Raw genomic sequence first — 25,180 nt, 5'->3', positions numbered from 1 at the left:
TTGTGGAAATGCAGTGACAATACAGATGCTTGCTGGTTTTGGGGCTAGTTTGGGTCAAAGCATCCATGTTCATGACAGATTTACCTCCTCCTGCACTGAGGCTGGGTATGGTTTTGGGTTATTTGGCTTAGGATTGCCTTTGGCTTATTTGCAGGGCCGCATCCAAGGCCTGCCCTTGTAGGTGGGACAACCTGTATTGGCTTTACTGGAGTTCTGTTAGGAGCGTAGTGACTTTTGCCAGACAGAAGGTACCTCACAGCAGGGACTGGGACAGCATCTCCCCAAACACACTGGAAATGAGGCTTGGGAGAAACTCAGTCAGTAGCACAAACTGAGAGCACAGCTCCCCTGCCCTTTAGTAGCTGCCTTCTCTTGGAGCTTGCAGACAAGGGGACAATTAGTGGTGCTTGCGGTGGGCTGTTCCTGTGATGTGGCGGTTTGCCTGCTGGGATCTCTTCTGAGGTCAGCAGCACAGTTTGGATCATGCAGCGCTGGGCAGCTTTCAGATGGGAACAATTTTTGGTAGTGGCCATCATTACAGGCTGCACATGAGATCGTTTAATCTTCAATAGATACTTAAGGAAGGCTCCCAGAGATCAGCTCTTGAGCACAGCTGCACGCTTACACGTGCATGTGAAAGGGAAAGGGGCTACTAAAAAAGGAGAAAAGAATTACCCTTCTTCTTCCCTCCCTCTCCAGGGGGACCATCCCCACCGTGGGCTTTGTTTTATCATGCCAATAAAACTGGAACTGACACTATCACTTGAATTTGCAAAACTGCTTATCAACCTGCTTATTCAGGGGAATAATTGTTCCCTGTTGGACCATGTGTACTGTTTAAAATGTGTTGGCCTGGGTGGGGAGGCTATGGTGGGGAAGAAAGTGCCAGAAATGGCTTTTCTGCAAAGCTGGCAGCTTAGAAGAGGAGCCAAGGGAGGGATCCGAGTGCTGCACGGTGCGCTGTGGAGAATTCAGGTGCAAGCTACAGGAATTTTCTCATTGGAAACCCTTTCCAAGAGTCAGGCAAGCTTGCCAGGCACCAGATGTTTGTGACTAGTTACAAAGAGCTGCAGTCAAAGCCCTTCAGACGCAAGCTTCTTTTGTGAGCACACTTGTGGTTTGCTGGCTGCTCCCTAATTAAGCTGAGCCTGGAGGAGGGGAGGTGCAGGGATCTGCATCCGTTTCAGCCATGAGTCTGAAGAAGGTTTTTACCATTTTGATTGACCGTGGGGCTGGTGCTGTGGAGTTTGCACGCAGCAGGAGGTAGGGTCAGTGTGAGAGCATTTGAAAAATGCCAGAGGCTCCTGATAAAGAAGGGAGGGTATTTCCTGAATGAAACATCGGGGAATGTTTCTGGCCACTCATGTCCTGGGTGACCTGGACTTCGCTGAGGTGTGGGGAGCTGAGTTAATCTGTGCTAGGCACTGGGCCATGCTCTGTCCCTTTGTGGTCGGGAAGCCTTGCCTGAGTATCCACTGGAGGGACCATCTCATACATTTGGGAACCCCTGGCAGTACTGTGGTTATTTTGGCTCCTGTGTTGCCCTGCTGCTCAGGGACAGGACAGACAGGGCTGCTGAAGGGCAGCACCGGTGACTGGTGCACAGTGCCCTCTGGATTATGGTACCTAGAGAAACATGCCCAAATAGTATCTTTTGGAATAATTCTCAGGCTTCTTTATCCTGGGGTTGGGGTACTGGGTGCCTGATCCTGTCTTCTGCCTGATGGGCCCAGAAGAGCTGGACTTGGCACTGAACTGGGTAGTGTGCACTGTGACTGGACAATCTTCTGGGGACGCAGTGTAAACCGTTTTGCATTGGGCCTATTAAGAATCACATATTAATGCTCAAGTACCTGGTGTCTCATTTTCTTTCCCTTTTATGCGTGCATATCATCCCTTGAAGCACCTGAGTTAGGGCAGAGGCAGAATGGGTCTACTCAGCCATGCACGTGCTCTCAGGGGTTTCAGATATCATGCTTGGTGGCTGCTCAGAATCAAACCATCTGCAGAAGTTTACAAAGGATCTACCTGCTGTATGTCTGCTCTCTTTGGTGACTTCCAGAAGGATGCAGAGGTGCTGGAGTGTGTCCAGAGAAGGGCAACGGACACGGGGAAGGGTCTGGAGTCCTATGAGGAGCAGCTGAGGGAACTAGGGGTATTCTTCCTGGAGAGGAGGAGGCTCAGGGGGCACCTGATCACTCTCTACAGCTGCCTGGCAGGGGCTGCAGGCAGTGGGGGTTGGTCTCTTGCTCCCAGGTAATGAGCAACAGGACAAGAGGAAACAGCCTCAAGTTGCACCAGGGGAGGTTTAAACCGAGTATGAAGAAAAATTTCTTCACTGAAAGGGTTGTTAAGCATTGGAACAGACTGCCCAGGGAGGTGGTGGAATTACCATCCCTGGAGGTGTTTAAGAAATGCATAGATGCAGTGCTCAGGGACACAGTCTAGTGGTGGGTTTGGCAGTGCTGGGTTAATGGTTGGATTTGATGGTCTCAAAGGTCTTTTCCAATCTAAATAATTCTGTGATTCTAAAGGGTATTTACAAAGGAGAAGGAGACAGACTTTTCTCAGAGATGCCCAGAAAAGGGGCAATGGACACCAGTTGCAGGGTTGCAGCAAGGGAAATTCTGACTAGATATGTTAAATAAAACCCCAAAACTGAAACAGTGAGGGTGGTCAAACACTAGGGCTGTGAGTAGCCTGATCGAACTCTGAAGCTGGCACTACTTTGAGCAGGAGGTTGAGCTGCAGTCCTCCAGAGGCCTTTTTGACCTGTATTTTTCTTTGATTCTAAGCATTTAATAAATGACCAATTCTAACTGTTGTCAGACTTACTGACCTATATGGCGTCTCCCAGTCCTTCAAGTCTTGCAGCTTCTGAGATGATTAATGCCTTGTTAAATCATACTATGCAGAAGGAACAATCATTCCTCCAAATACACGGACTACCACCCAGACTGGATACTCTGAAAGGCTTCTAGGACAGGCAGGGAAATAATGAGGCACATTTCTAACAGCCCAAATGCAACCCCTTCCCTTGCCTACACTATGGGCAAGAGGCAACCCTGGATGACATCCCGATACTAAAACTGGTACTAAACAATGGAACTAAACAATGATGGTATTTTCATATAGCTTGCATAAGTGCAGCTACAAACTCCCAAGTCTTTTGTTTTGCAGTTGAAAGACAAAACAAACATAACAAAAAAATTCCTCCTTGGAAATGCAATTCCTTCCACTGAACAAACCAGCAAGCAAAATTCTAGGGTCTGAGTTATGCAGGAGGTCAGGGTGGAGGTTGTGAGCAGTCCCTTTTTGGCCTTAAACTCTATGGAAATCACAGCTCCAGTGAAGTCAATGGCAGTTTTGTCCCAGTGATTTCAGTGGGGCCATGGTTTCCGGGCATGGATTTGTGTTCTGCCTCACGACAACCCTGCTCCCATCAATCATACCTCTGTCAAACTAGTTAGAGCGAATGAGGAAGGATTTGGTCCAGCCAGAACAGCACCATCTTAGCTCAAACAAATGGGCTCTTGTTTCAGGGGCAGATTTACCAAGAGATTTCTGTGGGCTGTCACCTGTGAATTAGTGTGACCCACTGCTGCGGGTGCCCCCAGGCCATGAAATGGGGATGCTGCTGCACCACAACTTAGCACTCCATCCTGCCACACTTCCATTCATTCCTGTATTTCTATTAGTTTGGGGTTGGGTTTTTTTCTTTCACTTCCCCAAACGAAAAAATAAAAGGTTTCCTGTGTGATTTGATGTGGGAAACAGCTCCACCAATGATCTTCCCAGAGGCTTGCTGTCCTCCCTTCCCCCATGGAATGAGAGAGTGGCTTGGCTAAGTGGGACTTTCAGTGGTCTGTCAGCAATCCCAGCTCACTATCTAATTACATCTTCCCCTCAGGCTTCAGGACTCTTTTTTTGCCAAACAGACAATTTCTGGTCCAATTTGAGATACTTTCTGCTGTGTGCTGTTCTCACGGGACCACACCACCCCAACAAACGTTTCTGGCTTGACCAAACAGAAATTGCATCTAGATCTATATAATCACCACTGCATTCATTTCCATTATGGAGAGACAATTCCCTATTAAATTTCAAACTGGTTTATTGGCTCAGTGAGGCAGCAAAGCATCAGATCACAGAGGGAAGAACTGCTATTTGGACAAAGCATTATTTGTCTACATAATGTAACTTGATATTTGTGTCTATAAATGTATATACCCTGGGAGATCAGACTTCGACTTTATAGCCAACCAAATCCACCTTTGCCGCACATATATATATATGTGTATGTATCTGGTAGATGCTGTTAGATATTGTATTGCTTTCACCATGCTGGGTGTGTCTAAATCCATAGGTCTACAGAGAACTTTATTTCCTGATTCTGTTAAGGCTTTTTTCCCCCTTTTATCCTCTGCAAGCAAATCAAAGTGACTAGATCTTTCTGCATTGAAGATCTCTCCTTTCTGACATAATATCCTATGTATTACATAGAGGATGCCCAGCCTATAGCATATGAATCAGCTGTGGCACCCTAGAATGATTTATGCTGCCCACAAACCATTCCTGCTACTCTTTTTCCTAAGGGTCCTTTTGTCTTCTCTAGCGGCATGACTGAAGTACATCTATCTTGGAAGCAAAATACCCAAACCACCATCTCTGTCCCACAAGGCTATGGTGATGCACATATGTATCAGGTTGTATGACTGAAAATACTCCTGTGATGCAGGGTGTCTGCATATGGGGTGCCACAGCAGCAGCTACCCCATGTACATGGTAATTGGCTGCAACGCCTGACATTCTGAGTCTCCTGCCCAGGCCACTGACCTAAAGATGTCTCACATTCATTGCCACTGACTAACTGGGCTCCTGCCTGGCTTCATCTGGTTGTAAAAATGCCCAGGCCTTTGGAGTAGTGAGTCCTGGTGAGCTAAGAGACAGCATTTGAGAGGGGTGGGGCATGCGGGGAGCCTGCTACCACTTCAGAGCCAAGCATAAGTGCTCAAGGAGGTTTCAGTCTCGCTCCAGATCTCCACCCTAACTCCAGGGCGCTGAGGTCCAATTTGTTTCACTTTGTGCTGTCAGAGTGTTTTGTCTTTGCATCTTGTTTAAGTTCCTGCTGTGTGCTGCAGAATCATTTAAGACTTGGCTGCTGCTTTTATAGAGAATTACCCTTTAAGACCTGAATATGACAAAGCACTTAGAACACGGGAGTTTTACTTTGATGGGACTACTCCTCTATTTAATGGTAGCCATGGGCTTGGCTTGGCTGGACCAGACCAATAGGATGTCATGACGTAGTCTTTGTGTATGTAAATTCTTGCAGAAAACTCAGGGGACTATATGCCTGATGGTATCACCACTGTACACATACACTAAACCACCAAAATAGTGAAGGTTTCCTTATAAAAGAGCAGTGCCTTAGACTACATATTAGTGTTTACAAGCATTATAGTTGATCAAGCTACTTATTTACCTAGATAATGGTAACTGACTTGTTGGTCAGTTGACTTGACTATCCTACAATTTTTAAAAGTTGCTTTACCTAGACAACGCACTTAGCCTTCTGTTTGGGAAAGACACTGAAGTAAACTTTTACCAGCTTATATAAGAAAGAGAAAAAGTGGTGATAATGACCTATACCTAACTGTTAATTCATCCTGGTTCAGCCATGGCAAATTCCATGCAGCCAAACTCCTTTCGACTTGTTGCGAGCTATGGAGCCTTTGTCTTGCACCACAAAGTTATTGTGCAGGTTAATGGCAGTTTCTTTCTCTGAGTGCTGTGATTTACGCAGCTTGCACCCATACCCAGCTCCTAAAGCTGTGCTGTGTGATACTGACCATGAGCCAGATGGTGAAAGGGATTGGGAACTGGTTGAGGGTAAAAGTGACCACTTTTTTTGGCTGGGTTATGCTGAGCTCTGATCCCTTCTCTGGAGCAGTTTCCTTCCCAGCTGCACAGTTATACCAGCGTGACTGAGGAAGGGGCCCGGGGGAGGAAATAAGAAGCAGTGGTAGGATTGCCATGGGAGAGGAGGGTGGTGAAGGCCACTTCATCTGACACTGCTGCCAAAAGAAATGGTCACTGAATCACAGCCCAGTGGCATGTCTGGCCAAATCCTGTGGAAATCCTGAGTGTCAGGGACAAAATCCTGCTTTCCAGCCCAATGTGCTCTGATCTGATTTATTAATCTCCCAGTGTGCTTGAAAGCTTTTTAGCATAGTGGAGTGCAGTGGTAAAGCATGGAGTAGTGGGTGCTGAAAGGGGAACGGCCTGGTGCTGGATGGTAGGCACCCCAAACCAAGGACAAGCAGCAGCAAAAAAGGTGCAAGTGAGGCCATGGTCTCCTGTGTAACAGGGATGGAATAAGACATTTCAGCAGGTCTTAAACTATGACTGCTCTTCAACAGCCACAGGTCTGTTACTGATATGGAAGGAGACCTCTTTCCATGAGAAGAAATAGCATGGTAAGGAACCTTGCTTTGTATATGTCTCCCTCCTCCAGTGCTCTGCATTTCCAGATACTAATCCAAGACTGAATTACTGCACTATAAAATGAGTTCAACCTGCCGTGACCTGAAGACTGGTTCAGTTTAAGGCCAAGTCCATAATCCAAAAAGCATGAAGGATCAGCAATGGGAAGAGAAATAAAAGCGCTCAGCAGAAAGAGTCAGCAGGTAGTCCTTAACAGGCAGCTAATCACAGTGAATAATTTATTACAGCAATGCTACTGAGACTCCACTAGCTTTTAAACCAGTATTTCCTGGAAATGTTTTCTGCTCCTCTTGTATCATTTGTAAATTCTTCCCTGTCTGCAATGTGAAGGTGTTTGCAAAGGTCTTAGGAAATGATGCTGTTCCAAGAAGACCCCAATTAGACACAAGTCCAATACATTGTCTCTGACCCCACTTGATTTTGGATGCTCTAGAGCAGGGGTCCTCAAACTATGGCCCACGGGCCGGATACAGCCCCCCAGGGTCCTCAGTCCAGCCCCCTGTATTTACAGAACCCACTCCCCCACCCCACCCACCCCCACCCCCCGCGCCGGGGGTTGGGGGGGAGACCAAGCAGCCACAGATGACTTCCTGCCACTTAATCTGCGCGCCAGACCCCTGTTTAAAAAGTTTGAGGACCCCTGGTCCAGAGAAAGGCCAGCCCTTTCTGAATATACCCTCTGGCTCAGTGGCATGCCAGTGAGAGGAGCATTGCACAAGATCCATACCTCTGACAACAGAAAACAACTTGCTGCCAAATCAAACACCCTCCTTGGATATGAGGGTTTATAACCCCTCCTAAAATCCTGCTTGAAACAACCAAATCAATGTTAAAACTGGATGGAGGTCACACTTTTAGCCTTATCTTCAACTCTTCTAAGCCCTTGACCTCTATTGTATCACGTGGCAAGGAGTTATAGAAGTGAATTGGGCTCCCTGTAACTGATTTGAATGTCATGTTTCTTTCGCCTGTTTGACTGTCGTGATGTTCTGTGATCAGTCAGGATAGAGACCAATTTGTCATCTTTCTCCTCCCCATCATTCATTCATTTCTATACATTTCACATCAATCCCTACTTTATGTTTTTTTAAGTAACTGGTCTGTCATTCCTTCACCACAGGAAGCACAAGTTTAACCACTCCATCAATGCAATTACTGACTCCACAATGCTTCATTATGCCCTAAAGCAGAGAAGATCTCTATTTGTTCTGCAATAAAGCAGCTCTTAATTAGGCTGTCGCTCCTCCTGTGTAAATATCTCATTTTGCCTCTGAATGGGGGAAGTTCACTCCATCTCTTGTTGTTTGGAAAAGACCAAGTGACATCACACAGCAATCTTTTACTTTCTGGACACAATTAATGTGCTGATTACTTTGCTCATGCTTTCAACAAGCAGGTGATTTCTCTCCGATCACACACTTAAAGCTACTGATTTTACATGTGCTTTGTATTGTTTAGTCGGATGGGTCCAACTCTTTTGTTTTTGCACATTTGAATGAGAATTCAATCTGTTACCTTGCTTTGGATTCAAAATGATACTACAAATTGAATTCCTTTGTAGTGAGAATCCATAGAGCTTTGTGGAGACCTTATGGCAATGGACAGAGTATTTTCATAGCATGCTTCATTTCCTCTCAGAAAAAGGATAACACTAGGAAGAAATGGCAGAAACTGATGTTTGACTGTCACAAGAAAAGTCTTTGTCAAGCTACATTCATAGCCAAATTTTGGGATGCCTCACATTTTATCTTATTTCCAAAAGTCTTTATTCCCTTTGTGTTCTCTACAGTCAACCAGAGAAAGTAAACACTGGTAATATTTGAGTCTGAGAAAAAAGGCTCACTTTAAGTTTCATTGCCACTAGACTTCTGTACAAGAAAATGGGATAACACTACACAGAGGTATTTCTTGCAAAGCAACCAAACACTACCAGACTCTCCTTTAATGTCCTGCTATTTTTAGTGATAAGTTAAACAATTTCTCTGTCTATTTATTTGCCATATGGAAGTTCTTTGGTTGACTGTTAATCATTCACTCTTCAGCTTGGAGTTAATTGTTTACTAACTGTTAAGCTGTGTGCCCTAAAGATGCCTTTGGGCTCTTAAATCGGTGGGAATATCTCACTAGAACAACAGAGGTATGCCTAATGCTACTACAACTGCTTGAGCATGCAGGTCTCACAGCTCCTGGCTATGCCACTTCTACTTCAGGTACAGGTCTCTTGGGATGGAGTGGAGTTACATCCCTACCTGCTGGTTAAAATGGACAAACACCACTCACAGACAACATAGTCACACAGGGGGGCTGCAGTGCCTTGCTCTTTCTTTCCAATTGCTCTGCAATGTAAGCAAAAAACCCCCTAATTACCCTTTGAAAACGATGGTTTTGGTCACTAAAGCCTCAGGGGCTTGTGGGAGAACGGTGCTGGTGCACACTCTCTGAAGACCTGATTCCAAAGAGCTTGCCTTGTTTTATCATGAATATTGGGTGGTGCTGACCCAAGATGAGCACAGCCCAGCAGGACAAAGACTCCTTTTTGTTGTGCTTTTTCAAGTCACACTGAGCCTTGAAGGACCTTTTCTCTCCACAGGGAGCTAAGCCTGACATAGAGGGAGATGGATTCTGCCCATCCTGGATGCTGTGTGCTACTGCTACACAAATGACACTCGTTCTGCAAGCTGCTACTAAACTTCCAGAGTGCCTCAGGATATGGTTAGCAGGACAGCAGCCATCTTCCTACACTTGGTACTTCCTTCTTCTTGTTCAGCTGCAGTGATGGATTTTGTGAAGTCTACCAAAACTTTTGGATTTATTTAATACTTAAGAATGAACGGCTATCAGACCATAACCGATATGGACCAAATCTGGGTTCAAATAGGCAACATTCAAGAAGAAGCCTTTGGCAGGGCTTGCTGAGTCTGTGAGCTAGCCCCTGAACATACAGCAGAAAAACAGAAGGGAGAACGATAAGCCTCAGAGTGATGGCTTTGGGGAGCTTCAGGGCTTCCACAGAATTCAAGCATAGGCAGGAGGGAACATAAAAATAGGAGCACAGAGTCGAGTTAGTCTCTGCAACCCAGTGCAAGCTGCATTCCAGTTTAATAGCCCTGCATTCCCATCTGAACCACCTCAGAGTAGGTGCCAGATACCCATCTCAGCTGCATCCCCAGTAATGCTGGAGGTCTGGAGGACTTATGCCTGAGTGAGAATAGTGCAAGCAAGATCAGGTTCTGGCCCTGTGTCAGCCTCAATTCTCCTCTCTGGATTCATCCAACTTGCTGACAAACCTAGTTAGTTTTCTAGAGACACATGGCTGATTTACTCCAGCAATTTAATAAAAATGTGGTTTTGACTGACTGCTAATGGGATCGCCTGAGATAGGCTCAGCTGCTTAGTGTAGGTTACAGTTTTACTTGCAAACACAATAAGCATGGAAATCTATCTAGGATGACATATAGGAAAACATTACAATCTCTCCTATAAGATGAGCAAGGTTTTTATATGCATTTAATATAAATGTCTTGGTTTCAGCTGCTTTCTTGCTACAATTTTCTGCTTATGTTTCTTCCAGGGAGATTTATTTTTCCATTGTAATTTTTCAATTTGTTTCTGGCACAGGCAATGTGCAAGAACAAAATAATAAAGATAGGAAAAGACATAATCTCTTTCCTCCTTGCCCCCTAATTTTACCTTGCAGAAAGTTCACTAAGGTTTACCCCTCCCCTTTGCACAGCAAAGACTTGATCCAGCCCATGCTGGTATGGTGAAATGAATCAGATACTACGGTAAGCTTTCAGATACTAGTGGTATGAAGTGCAATTTTACAATCTAATTAGCAGAGGATTAAACATTGCACCTTGCTGAGGCAGTTAAGCTGCTCTCGCCAGAGGGGTTTTACCACCTGTGTAGGGTAAGAAGTCTTTTTATTTGCTCTACAGAGGGTAAAAGCACTCCGTGGGGAACTAATGAAGCCCCAGCCACCCTGTGCAACTCCTGTCCCTGATCTAGGCTGTGCATTTTGGAATAGCTCTGCCAACAGACAGCTATTCCAAATAGAACTGCTCATCTAGGCTGGCTTTTCACTGCCGTGGTCTCTGGATTATGGCAATGGACAAATTCTAGCCAGAAATTCCTGCTTTCCCTTCCCAACCAACCTTCCCTCCCATATTTATGACCACTTCTGATAAGCCACAGAAGTTCTCTGTGGTTTATTCATAAGGCAGTACCATTGTTTTGGGTCTCCTGGATAATTTGCTGAGACAAAAAAAAGAAAAAATCCCAATAAAGAGAAAACTGGCACCCTATTTTTTAGGGTTACACTTGCAGAAAAAAGGTAGGAGATACTTACAGCCCCTGATTTGAGGAGCAATGTGAGAGTTAGAGGTAGGTTATTGGGGACACAGAGAAGCTGGCCAAGATGTTATCAAGCTCTAAAACCAGTGCTACAGACCAGATCACCTTGAGCAGCTGAGAAGCAAAGTAGGGAAGCTGAGAAAGAAGGCTTGACCCTTCCATGGAAATGTCTGTCTCCTCTCATGCAGTCAGAGTAGCTGACCTCTTTTCTTCTTTCTTCCGATGCTCTCCACCAACCCTCTCATCCCATCAGGGTTGATAACAATTGCTATAGCTTGTCAATGGCTGAGTCCTGTCATGGCAGGGCATTAGTTTCCTCCCAATAAGTTTCTATTGCTAAGACTGACTTTGGAAGGCATTTTTTAAGGACATGTCTTCCCTGGGAGGTTGGCACTAATGGAGATATGTGGGTGCAAACACCCAGTCTAGGCATGTTTTAATAAAGCCTAGGCATTGTCACGTGTGAGTATGGCTTGCCCTGCAGGTAATGATTGATCCCAAACAGATGCGTCTTTTAGAGCACAGATGCTCTGGGAAGACCTCCTTACTCCCCTCATCCTTTCCTTCCATGAATAAAAAGCCTCATTAATAGCCTTTGATAAATAAAAGGCCAATCAGTGCACCTATTGTCTCCTGCTGCCTCCTTAAGCAGTTCTGTTTTCTACCAAAACCTTGATTCTAGTTTATTTTAATAGAAGATGCTATCTGTGAGCACCAGGCAGTGTCCAACTTGAATGTGATCAGGGGAAGTGAAAGAAAGGGAGGGGGGACCTTGGCACAGTGACAGTGCCAAGAGAAATGCAATACATTAATTCAGCACGGAAGCATTTGCATCCATGGAAGAACAGCCTAGTTGCTCCAAATCATCCAGTTCTGCAGTCTGCAAACAAGCCTGAAACCTTGCCTCCTGATGTCTCCATGGGTTTGCAGTACAACAAACACTGTTGCTAACAGACCGTGCATGCCCACCTGCAGGGCATGTGCTCAGAGATGAGCTTTTTTCTATTAGATGGCATCCTAGGTAGGAAAATCAGAACACATGGGTCCGCCTAGTAGGATGAGCTCAGGGGATCAAAACCTTCCTCCTCCCAAAGGAACAGGACATTCTGTAGCTGGATTTCTCAAAGATAATTTGGAAGGACTGAGACAAATCCCGATTTTCAGGTGCACTGAAAGGTTCACTAAAAATAGTAATAAAGAGACCAGAATGGCTAGTTATCACTGACCAAGCTCTAGTTTTGTGATCAGATCGATGCATGCCATGTCTGATTTGTGAACTGTTTCAGAGTAAAGTTCCTAAATAAATCAATGGGAACAAACTTTTTAATGCTTTTTTTTTAGGCATATGATGACCGTTCTCTTTCACTGCTAGCTGGGCATTTAACTCTTCAGTTAGTAAAATTGTTGCTTATCAAATGTAATGCTGCTTCTGGGAAAATTATGCAAATCTGTAATAAATGTAACGTAATAAATGGGAGATTTCCTGTCTCTTCTCCCCTCTCTCTTTCAGATCACTTATGGCTTGACAATATGCTATCAGGGGCTGGCTGAACACCCTCAGTACCACCATAGCCAGTGGATGGAAGGCCTCCAGCACCTGAGACGATCAGTTTTTCAGTTCCCATTTATCTCTTATGAACCACACACAAAAGAAGCATAAGTTGCAAGATTAAGCGTTATTCGCTGCCCCCCCCCGCCCCCTCCATACCACGACATTTAATAAATTAAGAGCTACTTTTGCCTGCTAATTCTTTGCAGACATTCAGACAACTTTGGGAGAAAATTAACATCCTTCAAAATCATGTGAATCAATGCCAGCATTTGGCATACATCACACCCTCAAACTGAGCTGTCACATGCGTGGCAAGCCCAGACCTTGACAGAGAAGTAAACACTTACTTTTCTTGGTTTCACTTTGTCATGGTAGTCATATTGAAAAATCCCCTTGTAGCTAAGTCCTAACCACCAAGGAATTCCCTGCTTGTCCTGGAAGAGAAAACAGAGGGAGTTATATTGAATGGAATGGGGAAATGCTGGAGATTTCCTAGGTTGTTATTTAAGGTGAAAATTTGTTTCTAAGCAGTATCTTTGAATGTCATGGGTGTAGTTAAATTTACCCCTGCTGAATTTCCTCATCACAAAGTGCCATGGTGTTTAGGAGAGATCTGTTTCATTTTTGGCCATGACACATAAAACCATTTAAAATGCATCACATATGATCAAGTTACTCAAAATGTGGCCAGGGGAGGTGAGGAGGTTTGACATGGGTCCTTTGTGCAGTCAGTGGTGCATCTTCTTTCTCTTCCCTGTAAATTATTCAGTCTGAACACTCAGTCTGGAGAGGAAGGAGAGTGAATCACCCAGCTGACTTGAATTATGTGGAGGGATTTTAGCATTAATCTTGAAAATGCAGCAGTAATGTGATCTGAGAGCTACCAAGTGATAAGGTCTGACAGGCTCAGACCCAACTGCTTTGTGTCTGAGTGCAATAAAATGGCCTTATGGAGTAATGGCTGATATCTGATACCAGCCTCTCTGCAATTTACTGAACTGGAGTCCTCAATGAAATTACATTTGTTCTGTTAATGTGATAGAGGATGGCAGGGTAAAATGCAACAAAACCAAAACCCCCACATCAGGTAGAAGCAAAACCTATTATGTGTGATATTTGCTGCCTCATTGCTGCTCACTGGTACTTATTGATCATGGGGAATTCACTGGCATAGCTCTCAAGTGTTTGCAGGCGTGAACACCCAGCCCAATCCATTAGATCTTCCTTGTTGTAAAACAGTCCAAGAGATTTGGATGCAAAGGGTGCTGGAGGGATCCTGCTCTCTGGTAAAAGAAGAGGCTAATGTTTTTTGCAAAATGCTGTAACACATTAGCAGGAATAGACTAGAAACGCATCTCCCTGAGACAGATACTGTCAGATATCCGTGCTTTTATAGTACCCCATGTGTGCAAGACATTACAGATATATTAAAAACCATAGGATCTCTGCAGAGAGATAATGATGAAATGCATCAAAACTTCAGGGGTGATAAATGAGAGCCTATGCTCCAGGGAGTGTGGATCTAGCTTTATTTATATGTTTATTGATCTCTCTACTTAAAAAAAATAACAATCTTACAGAGCTGGTCAGGCAGGGAAGTAATAATAATATGAGACTGGAAGATTTGGTGATAAATCATCAGACAAAAGAAATGAGGGATTTTGTGAATACCTGCATGAAAACCACATGGGTAGAAGCAAAGAGCTGTTTGAGGAATGGAATGTGTTATCTCTAGAGTGTGGGACAATGATTTGGCATTAAAAATATGTATTGTAGCTGTGTCAACCTACTTATATCTCAAGTGAAGGGAGCTGCAGTCTGCAGGTCATGCCTGGCCCTAGTTAGCTGCTTATGGATCTGCCGGCTGGGAAAAGTCTGACCTCCTGGGACTACAAAAAGTAGTGAGACATCGAGTCTGCCAGCAATGTGGCTGGCTTGTCCCTTTGGTGCTGGTTCACTGGCATCACCAGAGCTTGCTGCTGCTTTTATGCTGAACACCTCCAGCACAATAGGACTGCAAGAGTTTTATCTCCAAGAACACAATTTTCCTCTTTGGACCTGTCTTTACCAAACATTCACTACACAGTTGAAATGTTTATCCTACCACAGGAAGTGAAAAAAGACTTTAGTAGTAGTGTATTGTATTCTGAAAGCAGGATGGTTACTTGTGTCACTCGTGTTCCCCCTCCAACAACAGTTTAATTCAATAAATGTCCCTTTTTTGTTGCACGTACCTTTACTGCATAATAATGCACTCCGTATGTTGGGAGGGACTCTACAATGCTCATGTAACTGCAAAAGAACACATAAAAGAATAACATGTCTGAGAAGCTGACAGGATGATCTCAAAAAACCGGCATTAATAAATAAATAAATAAATAAATAAGGACATAAATACTTCAAAATAAAGCATTAGATGAGATGGGAGGCATAGTTACATACTGTATTTAACAGTCCAGTATAAATATTTTCCAGTAAAAAAAGGTCACAAAAAATCACTCTTATTTCACTTACTTCACAATTGCTTGACCTCTTGTCTGACCATTTAGTTTCTTGTAATGTTCAATGACTCGATCCTCACTGGAAAGGAAGAAATTAGATGCTTTATAAAACGGCAGTATCATGACTGAAAATCTTGCCAAAAGGTGAAGAGGTACTTCTGTTAGCACAACTACTGAGGGAATCAAAATATGCCAAGCAAACATGTTAGATGAAGGGATTTGATGGAGCCCAGGGTAAAAAAAGGGGATCCACAGACTGAGAATAAAAATGGTTTTCTAAAAGTTGGTTTTCTGAAAAAAACTTTTTTTACTCACAAACATGGTATCTCTTTATACAGACTTTTGCCTCTTTGCATTACCTTCCTTATCTACAAATGATGCCCATGATACTACATTGTGTGGCAATCAGATGTATGTTGGAGCTGCTCAAGCTCTGCTTCACTCTACCTGGTACAACTTCTTTCCAAGCCCACCATGTTCTCTGAAAGCTAGCAAAGCTTTCAGAAACTGGTGGCCAGTAATAGCCCTAAGTTTACTTAGTAGTCACAGATTACTCCTCACTGCAGCTGCACAAAACCATGTACAGGAGCCCTAGTGGAAGTACTCTGGAGAAACCTCTCCCAGCAACGAGTTAAATTCCTCGTGTACACAGAGGCAATGTCTGTAACAGCAGGTTAAACAGTGGCATGGAATGTTTGCAGGGCACTCAGACTTGGGTCCCTTTACTGTTAAAGTACTGATGTGCCTTTACTTCTCCCCACCTGGCACTGCATAAGCTTCCTGGAGTACCAAAGTGTCTATCTAATGCCATCATGCTGCACATGGTTTAAGGCTAAGCCAATATGAACTGGCATTCCTCCCTCCCTGCATTTCCCAGGTCCAGCTGGGGCCTCTAATAAGGCCTTTAAAGGCAGCCACAGGGTTGTCCACCATGCGGTAATCTTTCCCCAGGCAGAGCTGAAGCTGATTTTATTGCTAGACAGTGTGAAGGAGCACAGCAGTGTGGGGTAGTCTGGTAGGTGACCTCACCACAGCTGTCAGAGATGCCCATGGGGACTTCTGTGGAAAACTGCAAAGTGTTTCACTAGCTCTGCTACCACGACTGTTTGCTCATTGCTGCCTTCCCCATATGCGTCCTTGTGCCAGAGAGATCTGTGTGGAGCAGAATATCTTATAGGAAGAAGTTCCCCTGCCCCTGCTAGGCACAACCTTCATAATGCCCTCAGTGATGTCACAGGCAGACGCCACACAGAGCCTGCTGTGACATCACACAGAGGATGTTCTGTTCTGTGACATCACAATGAGGACAAACTGCACCGTGACATGAAAGACAAGATGTGCTATGCACAGATGGGGCACGAGGCCTGGCACAGAGGAGGTGAGGACTGTGCATCCATCCCTGGTAATGCAGGGAGGAAGGGAGAGGACCAGAAACACCAGTGTGGACAGCACAGAGCAATTCAAGTAGGTCTCTTGGGTTGTCAGCAGAGCCAGGTGTTCCCCCACAAGCCTGTCATTTGTCTGAGAGTAATTGCTTTCCTTACCAAGTGATTTCTCCCACTCATCCTGCACAAAAAAAGGGGCTTTTTGGGGGGACAAGGAGAAGTAATGTCCCACCAGCAGGTCATAGCAGGTAAGTATGCTGAGTCAGTAACAAATTACACAGGTAAAGGAATGGTCCAGCTCCCCCATCGAATCACTCAGAATAATTTTAATGCTTAGAAAATTATCTGTAAGCTGTAAATTCAACAGCTATGAAACCATATTACAGCCCACTGATCCAAGCAAGTACCACAGATGTTGTCATGCACAGGAAGGCAGAGCCCGGGTCTCCTGCCATGATTTTCATAAACGGGATTACTTTTGGAGCAATAACTGAATTACATGAGTGTTCAGTACTGGAAGATCTCCAAAAAACATCATTCTTAATAAAAATGATAGACAGAGAGGGCTTACAGCCCTTTGAAATTACCTCTTAAAACTATGATTACATGTGCATGCAATTCCTCTCTGTCTCAGACAGGAACAAACCAGGAATGACTTGTCAGAAAAAAATGGAGTTTCTCCAGTGGAAAACACTCTTAGCTTTGGTTTCCACTCTGTACAGTTTATTGTACAGATCAAACTCTCATATTGATGCCATTCAAGGAAAGGATAAATGTACCTACATGCTGATTACCTAATGTGATTCCAGATGTGCTCTGCCTTCTTACAAATGATTATTATAAAATAATGAATACGTTCCCAGACCATACTCCTTGGGTAGGGAACCCAATTGATGCCTCATTTCTTTCAAAAGGACAGATAAGATGTCAGGGAGCTGTCCTGAACAGTGGGATAAATAACGTTATGTTCTCAATCCATACTAAAAGATGTGGGACAGTCCCAGGTCTACCCAGTTCTCATAAACAAACACTATGCCTTCACTGCTCTGTTAGGATGCTGATGATCTTCCTTTCCATTGTTTAATGTTTTGAGGTCTACAGATGTTAAGTGCCAGATAAATATCATCCTTGTTTCCTCTTTCTTTTGGACAAAATAAAGCCTGAATTATCAATCCAGCCATGAATAACAGTGGGATCTGCTGCCTTTCACCTTTCTGCAACACTCGGCTAGTCATGCTTTGGGGAAAGAAACAGATAGTCCAGAGCACAATCAATGAGATTTGTTTCAGATGGATTCCTTGGGAGGAGGTTACTGTGGCTTCTCTCCGCTGACAGCAAAGGGAGCTGAGGGCACCCAGCTCAGATGGAGAGGTCTACACTGAAGAAATGTTCATAGTCAGATGAATCCCACCCCAGCTGCATGACAGTCGCTCCTCTATGTTCTTTGAACTTCCTTTTCATTCCCACTGCCCTGTGCAAGAAGGATCATCCAGCACAGAGGTCACTTTCTGCCTCCAGCTCTGGGACAGAGAGGTAAGTCCAACACGTGCTAGGGAAAACAAGCAAAACCATTCATGGGTCAGAAGGAGCATTAGCAGAGCTTAGAAACATTCTCCCCTATCATTTCAGCTGTTCATCTCCGAGTGGCTGCCATGCTGCTATTGACAGCTGGGAGAGTGCTGGGACACTGCCTGGACCACCAGCTGATGTCTCCTCTCCCCCCTGCTCTGGCTTGTTGCTGTGTCAGTGACACAGAAACTCATTCATAATGCTGGGCTGACAGAGGATACTTAAGTAATGTGGAGACAGAGAGGCTGCCGAAACACTACTGTCTGTTTGCCAGCTCATAAAACATTCCCCCAAAGCTGCAAAAATTAATAGATGGATGATATCCTTCAGCAGACAACTCTGATAAAGATCATTAGAACTACCAAGAAATCCCTCTTGTCCCAGCAGCTTACAGAACTTGATGGCAGACAACTTGCAAGCAAATGCAGGGCCAGAGTTTCTCATCATCAGATCCAGATTTTCAAAGGCAATTGTTTCCCCCCTCTCTTCCCAGTACACTGAGCTGTTTCAAACAGCTGTCCACTCATTGTTCCTTACTGTTCTGTTTCTAACCTGATTTGTTCATTTTGATTATATTCTTGAACTTACTAATCTCTTTATTTGCAGTCATACACTGTTGTGCTGAAACCCGCAGAGCATCACTTGGGCCAAAGGGACCATGAGCAGGATCAGAGCCTCAGGTCTGTGTTATGTTAGAGAAACTATATAGTGATTTTCAGCTGATATTTTCAGAGGTGGATATTCTGGCAACACTGATGCTTTAGGTTGCTAAAAACAAGTTTGCATTCAGAGTCTGTTGGAACCTGGGAGAAGTCTATCTTTTCCCTGGACTGTTGAATTCCCATTCTAGCACCCATTTTTGTGCTGTTGCATCTCCTTGCCTTCTTACTGACAACCTAGTACTGGGCTGGCTTGCTGGTGAGCATCTGAATTGAGAAAAAATGCAACGACAGTGGCTGGAAAGAGGCACTGTGTGTTAACACATTTTCTAAAGGTTCTCTCCAGTCTCTGTGATTAGTTTTGCATCTAAAATAATAAATACTGTCAGTTGCCATGCATGGGCAAGAGAAATTAAAACTCAGGACCCCAGCTCCTGGGCTGTCTGGGAGGACCAGAATCTCAGCTTTCATTTAAAAGGAAAAAACTCCCAACAAAAATCCCCCCCCCTAAAAAAAAAAAAGCCAACCACAAAAACAAAGCCACCAAAACCCCCCTTCTTGCTTCAGCAGTAATCAGTGATGCTACGAGATGCTTGAGAACAAGATGTACTTCTGATTCTTCTTGATCTGTAGGCAGCTGGAACCAGCAACTTGATATAAAAATTACAACCTTCAACTCTGTTGTGATGCCTACACATCTCCAAGAAGATGTTACAGGGAAGGGAAAGGCCTGCAGCAAGGATATGCAACCAGGAGACTCCATGAAGGTGAAGTGAGAGGCACCAAACTGTGCTGATTCAGCCCTTGCTGCATCTAGGAATCCAGGACTTACCCCACTGGTCCTACTACATTCAATAGGAGCAACAGGCAATGCTTTTTTATGGTGTGGATGGAATGTTTATTTCATGCAGATCTATCATAGTATCTTGCTGAAGGGTATCATAGTATTTACTTGATTATCCATTTTATCACCTCATAGTCCATTTCAGTTGATACAAATAACTAACTAAAGAAATTTACCAATCTCACCTCTAATGTTTTAAATGTTTCTTTCCAGAGTTGGAAATTCACGTGTTACCTTGTTACTGCTTCGGCTAATATTGAAGAACTGCAGCTTAAAACTGATTGCACACAGAAAAGAACAGAATGAAATTTGCATCCAGTATGTAATGTAATCTGCCTGAGATGCAGAAGTGTCAGAAAATACAGTTTTAAAAACCTGCCCTCTTAGATCACTGATGTTTGGTCTGTACTTCAGAGGCTTTTTGTCTGATTCACCAGCAGCCTCTTCTTGAGAACATTCAGTGTTTCACAGGGTGTTTATGAAAAAGCCACCATTAAAAAATAACGAACTACTGATGTATAAGAGGTTGCTGAGACCTGGTTACTGAAGTGAAATCACAAGGGAGTCACAGGACCGTAGCCACTGGTTTTATTACCCCACTGGCAACAACCAGCTTCCCAACCTGCGACCTGTTCTCAGTCACGTGAGAACTCCCATGAAATTAAGTACAGCTGCAGGAAGTGCTGTACCTTGTGTATAACTGTAAATACTCACGTTGTGAGTGTGGGGTTTTTACATGGCTCTTCTTGCTTCAGGTGACTCAACATAGGCCAAACCCAGGGAGAGTGTCTTATGGGCAGAGGCAGTCCCAGACCTCACTGAGGTTTCCGAGCAGAAGTCCTTAACATAGGCATGGTGAGTAACACTTGCCAAGAGTGGGGACAGACAGATCCTGATGGGCAGACGGAGCCTGACAGACAGCCTGGGTTGTCACTGCCTTCCTGTGTACAGGCACCATCACAGGTAACTGAAACAAAGGCTATGTGGGCACTTCAATAAGACCTCAGTTCATGTTGCTGCTAAAGGGTCAGGTTTGCCTTTCCCTGTCCATGGCTACTTGTTCACACCACTCTTCTTGTCACGGCTTTTAACTTGAGCTACCAGTCTGTCAGTCAGGCCAGGCCACTGAGCTGGCTGGAAATGTACTGCTTTTCAATGTGTGGATTAGTTTGTGGAAAAAGGAAAGAGATGCTCCAAAGAGGGAGACCATTCTTCTTCCAGTGAAATGACAGCCTACGTTTATAATTTTTCATAAAGATTTGGCTTGGTTCTTAGACAGAAACACCAGGAGACTGTGGTGATGCACAGCTTTTGTGTCAAGTGTTCCTAACCTCAGCCGGGGACCCTGAGTCTCTTCTGAAGCGATTAGCAGACCTCACAGACTGGCTTGGCTATGGCTTGACATGAGGTACAGCTAATTCTGGTATTTAACCATGCTAGGGAAAGTGGATGGCCTTCCTGGCAAAGGGAAGAATTGAGATCACAAACTACAAACTGATTTGTTTCCCCTTGCCATCCTCAGATTACCAAGATGCAGAAATTAAAACAGCAGCAGATAAAGAAGTTCACTCCCACCCTCAGGCTTATAATCTAATGCTTTAAAGGCAAACATGAAACAGGAACAAGCACAAAATCAAGCGAAAGCATCTCCCCGTTAATGAACAGTCTTTTCCCAAATTCTTTCCTATTTGCACAGATAAAAGGAATAGGCAGGGTGGCACAAAGAATCTATGTGTGGGGCATACAAAATTTAATTGTGACCCTGCTCCTACCCTGAATTTAATTTTCAGTGCAATAAAGACAGAGCTCCCAAGCCTCCACCTCCAAACATTACGTAGTTCGTATAAAAGGAGAAATACATCCCTTTTAGTTCAGCTATACCATACAGAGAGGACTTGCAAGATGAAGCTCAATCTCTCAAAAATAACACAGAGAAAAATAACACAGAGAAAAAATAACACAGATGCAAAGTGCTGGGAAAGGAAATGGCACATTAGGCCTCCTGATTTCATCAGGACACTTGCACGTTTACAGTGAATTTTCTGGCCAGACATTACTGCAGCCATTTGGCAGACAGGGAAACTGAGGGCCAGGGTGGTAGCTCTGCTTGTGCTGAATCATGCAATGAGTCAGTGGCAGACCCAGAGTGAGAAGGCAGGAATCCCTGCATCCCAGTTCCACTCTCAGACCACTTATTGCCAGAGTCAGGTCCTGCATAAGATACTGCAAAGTTACTCAGCAGAATGATACATTACCAGTAAGCGAGGGAAGGATGCTCCTTCAGCGCTGGTGTTGGAAGGGCTGGCAGCTTCTTTAATTCATTCCTTACAACTTCATTGCTGAAAGACAGTTCAAAAGGAGGATCAGGCTACAAGAAAACCACCACAATATTTGATATGACCTGACCTAGCTGGCAGGCTGCTATGGCTCTACATCTGTTCCTCCTTAACAAAAGGCACTGGGGTTTCCTTTTTCTTCTCTCTTTATTTATTTTATGGCAGCCCAGTTAACATTTTCCCTCTATTATCAAAATTGGAGAGAAGCTCTTCCAGATGGTTATGTTGAAGCACTTCCTACCAGTGACTGGACACAAAAGCCACCATGTCATATTTCATTGAGCAGTGTCCCACAGACATGTTCATATACAGAAAAAAACAAGGGGAAGAGAAGGAAGTGATGCTTTCAGCTGCAATAAAGCATCTTTATCTAAATGCCTTACAACCTGCTGAAAAAAATAAGGATGTGCTTCCTTATCAACACAAGGTGTTCTTAGCCTCATGGCCCAGCGACCTGGCCTTTGCACAAAATCTTCACTGATAAAGACTCCAGCTTGAATTTGTGTCCTGAGACACAAACCCCTCCGTGGGACCAGGCGCAATCGCTTCGCTAACATGCTTCTCCCTGCAACCTCTAGTGGCCGCACCGGCCGGCTGGAGCAGCATCACTGCACAGGGCAGGGAGAGAGAGCACATGAAATGGGAGGCAGATTCTCACAGGTGAAATGAAACCATGGGATTTTCTCCTACAAACCCCAAATGCCTCCCTTCTCACTTTTAAACACACAAGGAATTGTGTGTGCATGAAAAAAAAAAAAGCGCTCAAAGGCTTGGGATGGAAGGTGGTGTTGCTGTTACTTTCAAAACTGTAGAAATACACAGCCAAGAGGGTCAGACAGGACACTGAGGAATGCCAAAGAATTAATGTTTATTTGCTCAGTTTCTAATAGCAATATTGTACCCTGCCCTTTATCCTGCCAAAAAGTGTGGCTGTCCTGGAGCTGTGGAAAGTGGTAGTACCTCTTCCAGAGCTCCAGATTTCCCAGCTCACTGGCTTCCCCAGCAGCAGGGCCATTAACCAGCCAGACATGTAGTCTTGGCATTCCCAGCTGTGGACCAGCCATCCCAACATCTGCTAAAGTCCCAGGGGGTCCTTGGATGTTCCAGGTCACCCTGAATTTTGTTTTTGTCTCTGGAACAGTCTGTATGGTGATTTGTGGAGACGTGATATTGCTTCAGATATAAAAATCTTCCCGCAGTATTTTTACATTTGCACATCCCAGCAGAGGCTCTGCCTGAGACCTAGGTGGGTTTGTCTTTGTTGGAGTTTGCAGGTTAATTGCTAGGTTGGGCCACTGGGTAAACCACTAACATAAATCCTGGAGCAGGTATTTTGGGTATGCCTACAAGCATTTATTATCATGCTAGTTCCCTGACAATCCAATTAAGTAGTTTTAAAACAGGACCACCAGCTCTAGTCAAGACAAATCTATGACAGAGATGCCCAAACCTCAATTAGTTTCAAGTTTTGCAGACTGAAGATGTGTAGAACAGCACTTAGAAGAAATGACTAAGGCAACCATTTCCACGCTAAGCACATAGAAAACCACTCAGTAGTACCTCATATGCCAAATCAAATGACTCTTGACAAACAGTGTTTAAAAACTCACTTCTGCCTGAATCCCATGGTCATTTGACTGTCAGATAGATCTTCCTTTGTAAGTGCAAATGCTCAAAAACTATTCAGATTTTTTCTTCCATAGCTGGTAAATACCTGCACAAGTCTGAACAAGAAGCTGCTCTGTTCCATGTTATCTGCTGATCTGGCTGCTCTGTTCTGTGACTGACAGCCTAGAAAACAAGCTGTTGCTGTTTAGAGAGTTTACTGGGTCTGCCCAGAGACGTCTCCTCCACAGCACGTGCGTACTCAGCTCTTACTAAGTTTTTTGACATTTTGAGACTGGGAACAAAAAAACAGAACCCAGCACAATCAGAGCACAAGCAGCAGTCGCTGCCCCTAAGTGAAGATTTTTTTGAGGCTGGCTCCTTGTCGAAGGAAGTTGAGAAATTTCCAAAACTTTTCTGGGAAAACAGAGAGTAATTTCTAAACAGGGACATTCTGAGCCCAGAAAACTGCCAATTAGGGCAAGATTAGTGGCGACTATCTTTGAGAGTCTGGGAAAAGCCTGAATCAGTAATGGCTCCCATAAAGGAAAGGGCTAGCACCAGTCAGTTCCGCCTTTTCTGTTACTGAGGAGCAGAGGTAGCTTGCACTGTGATAAAAACTCTTTTAAGAATCAGAGAAAAAGGCACTCTGAGTGATGTTATTGGATGACATTAGCATTTCTGCTGAGTACCTAGAAAATATCATTAAGGTAGTGCCTCACAACTTCAAAGCATCAAATTTATTTCAGGTAATCACTTCCAGGAACAAAAAGGCATTTCATTCCATGGTCCATATATTAACTAAGTCTTCTGGCAAAAGACTCATCTCAAGACAAATGAATTTAGACTCCCAAAAGGATGTCAAATCAAGAAAAAGGAAAAAAAATAATGACTTGGGTTGCATTTGAACTAGTGACCATGAGGCCACTTTCCACTTGGCTCCTTTTAGAACACCAAACCTCTTAATTTTTAAAACGTTTCCAGCAGGATCACAAGTGGTTTTGTACTTACTGCCTTTCCCGCACTTTCTAGTGAAATATCTCAGTGTGTTTATTTTATTACTGCATTTAGAAAGTGTTTGTTTAATCCGGTCACTTGTGCTGCATTTATTTTGTATTTCAAAGTGTCCAACCTGCAGGGCTGTTATATATGGAAGGGTCCTTTTGATACAGATTTATTAATACACAGGGGAAATGCTCCAAACACACTTTCTCTGTGTCCTCTAGATCCCTTTATTCCTGCACTGTGGTGGAAATTATAATAATTTAAAATACTGAGTAGCAATGTGAAAACTGAACTGGAAAAGCCATCCGCATGGGTTTCTGAAACCTGGTTAGACATCCAGAAATAAAGTTGACCGACTGGAGGATGGATGTAGAAAACAGAACTCCTGAGTTCTGGTTCTGCCTGTTTTGATGAGTCTTTGCCAAATAAATTAGTCACCACATCTCAGTATTTCTATTTACACATGGGGGTAAAAGGCCTACCTAGCTACTTCATAAGCATTTTGTGAAAAACAAATTTTTGCAAACTGGTTGGATAATTTTGAGCAAGATTATATATGCAGTTGCCTCAGAAAATCCCTACATTCTCCAGTATGTGTAATAACAATGATCAACAACAAAACAAAACTGCAGGTTAGAGTTACTAACTCTTCTCAGCATGGTAATTCGTTCTGTTGAATGAGAGAGGAAATGCAGAGTCTGAGATTCTTGGATTAAATGGTACCATTGGAAGTACAGTGTTTAAGATCTTCTCCATAAGGTTGCAAGAATGCAGCCTGGGCTTCGTAACCCCTTCCTACAATCTACTTGGTTAAATGCCTCTTGGTTACAGAGAAAGAAAAGTAAGCCTGAAAATATGTTAGAT

General features: G+C 43.9%; 1 protein-coding gene across 7 annotated transcripts in view; it reads right to left on the bottom strand.

Annotated features, from left to right (window-relative positions):
• FRMD4A (FERM domain containing 4A) overlaps positions 1 to 25,180 on the bottom strand; it is a 386,216-nt gene that overhangs the window by 47,464 nt on the left and 313,572 nt on the right. For all 7 annotated transcript variants that reach the window (XM_056339185.1, XM_056339186.1, XM_056339187.1 and 4 more), the window contains 4 exons: positions 21,626 to 21,709; positions 14,927 to 14,992; positions 14,647 to 14,704; positions 12,760 to 12,846 (listed from right to left, as the gene is read on the bottom strand). In XM_056339185.1, the coding sequence (XP_056195160.1) occupies positions 12,760 to 12,846; positions 14,647 to 14,704; positions 14,927 to 14,992; positions 21,626 to 21,709 (295 nt within the window). The remainder of the gene's footprint in view (positions 1 to 12,759; positions 12,847 to 14,646; positions 14,705 to 14,926; positions 14,993 to 21,625; positions 21,710 to 25,180) is intronic.

The sequence above is a fragment of the Falco biarmicus genome, chromosome 5 (genome assembly GCF_023638135.1).
Source record: "Falco biarmicus isolate bFalBia1 chromosome 5, bFalBia1.pri, whole genome shotgun sequence".
In the NCBI taxonomy this organism is placed as follows: Eukaryota; Metazoa; Chordata; class Aves; order Falconiformes; family Falconidae; genus Falco; species Falco biarmicus.
The sequence above is the reverse complement of the archived record's forward strand: the minus strand, read 5'-3'. Positions and strand labels throughout refer to the sequence as shown.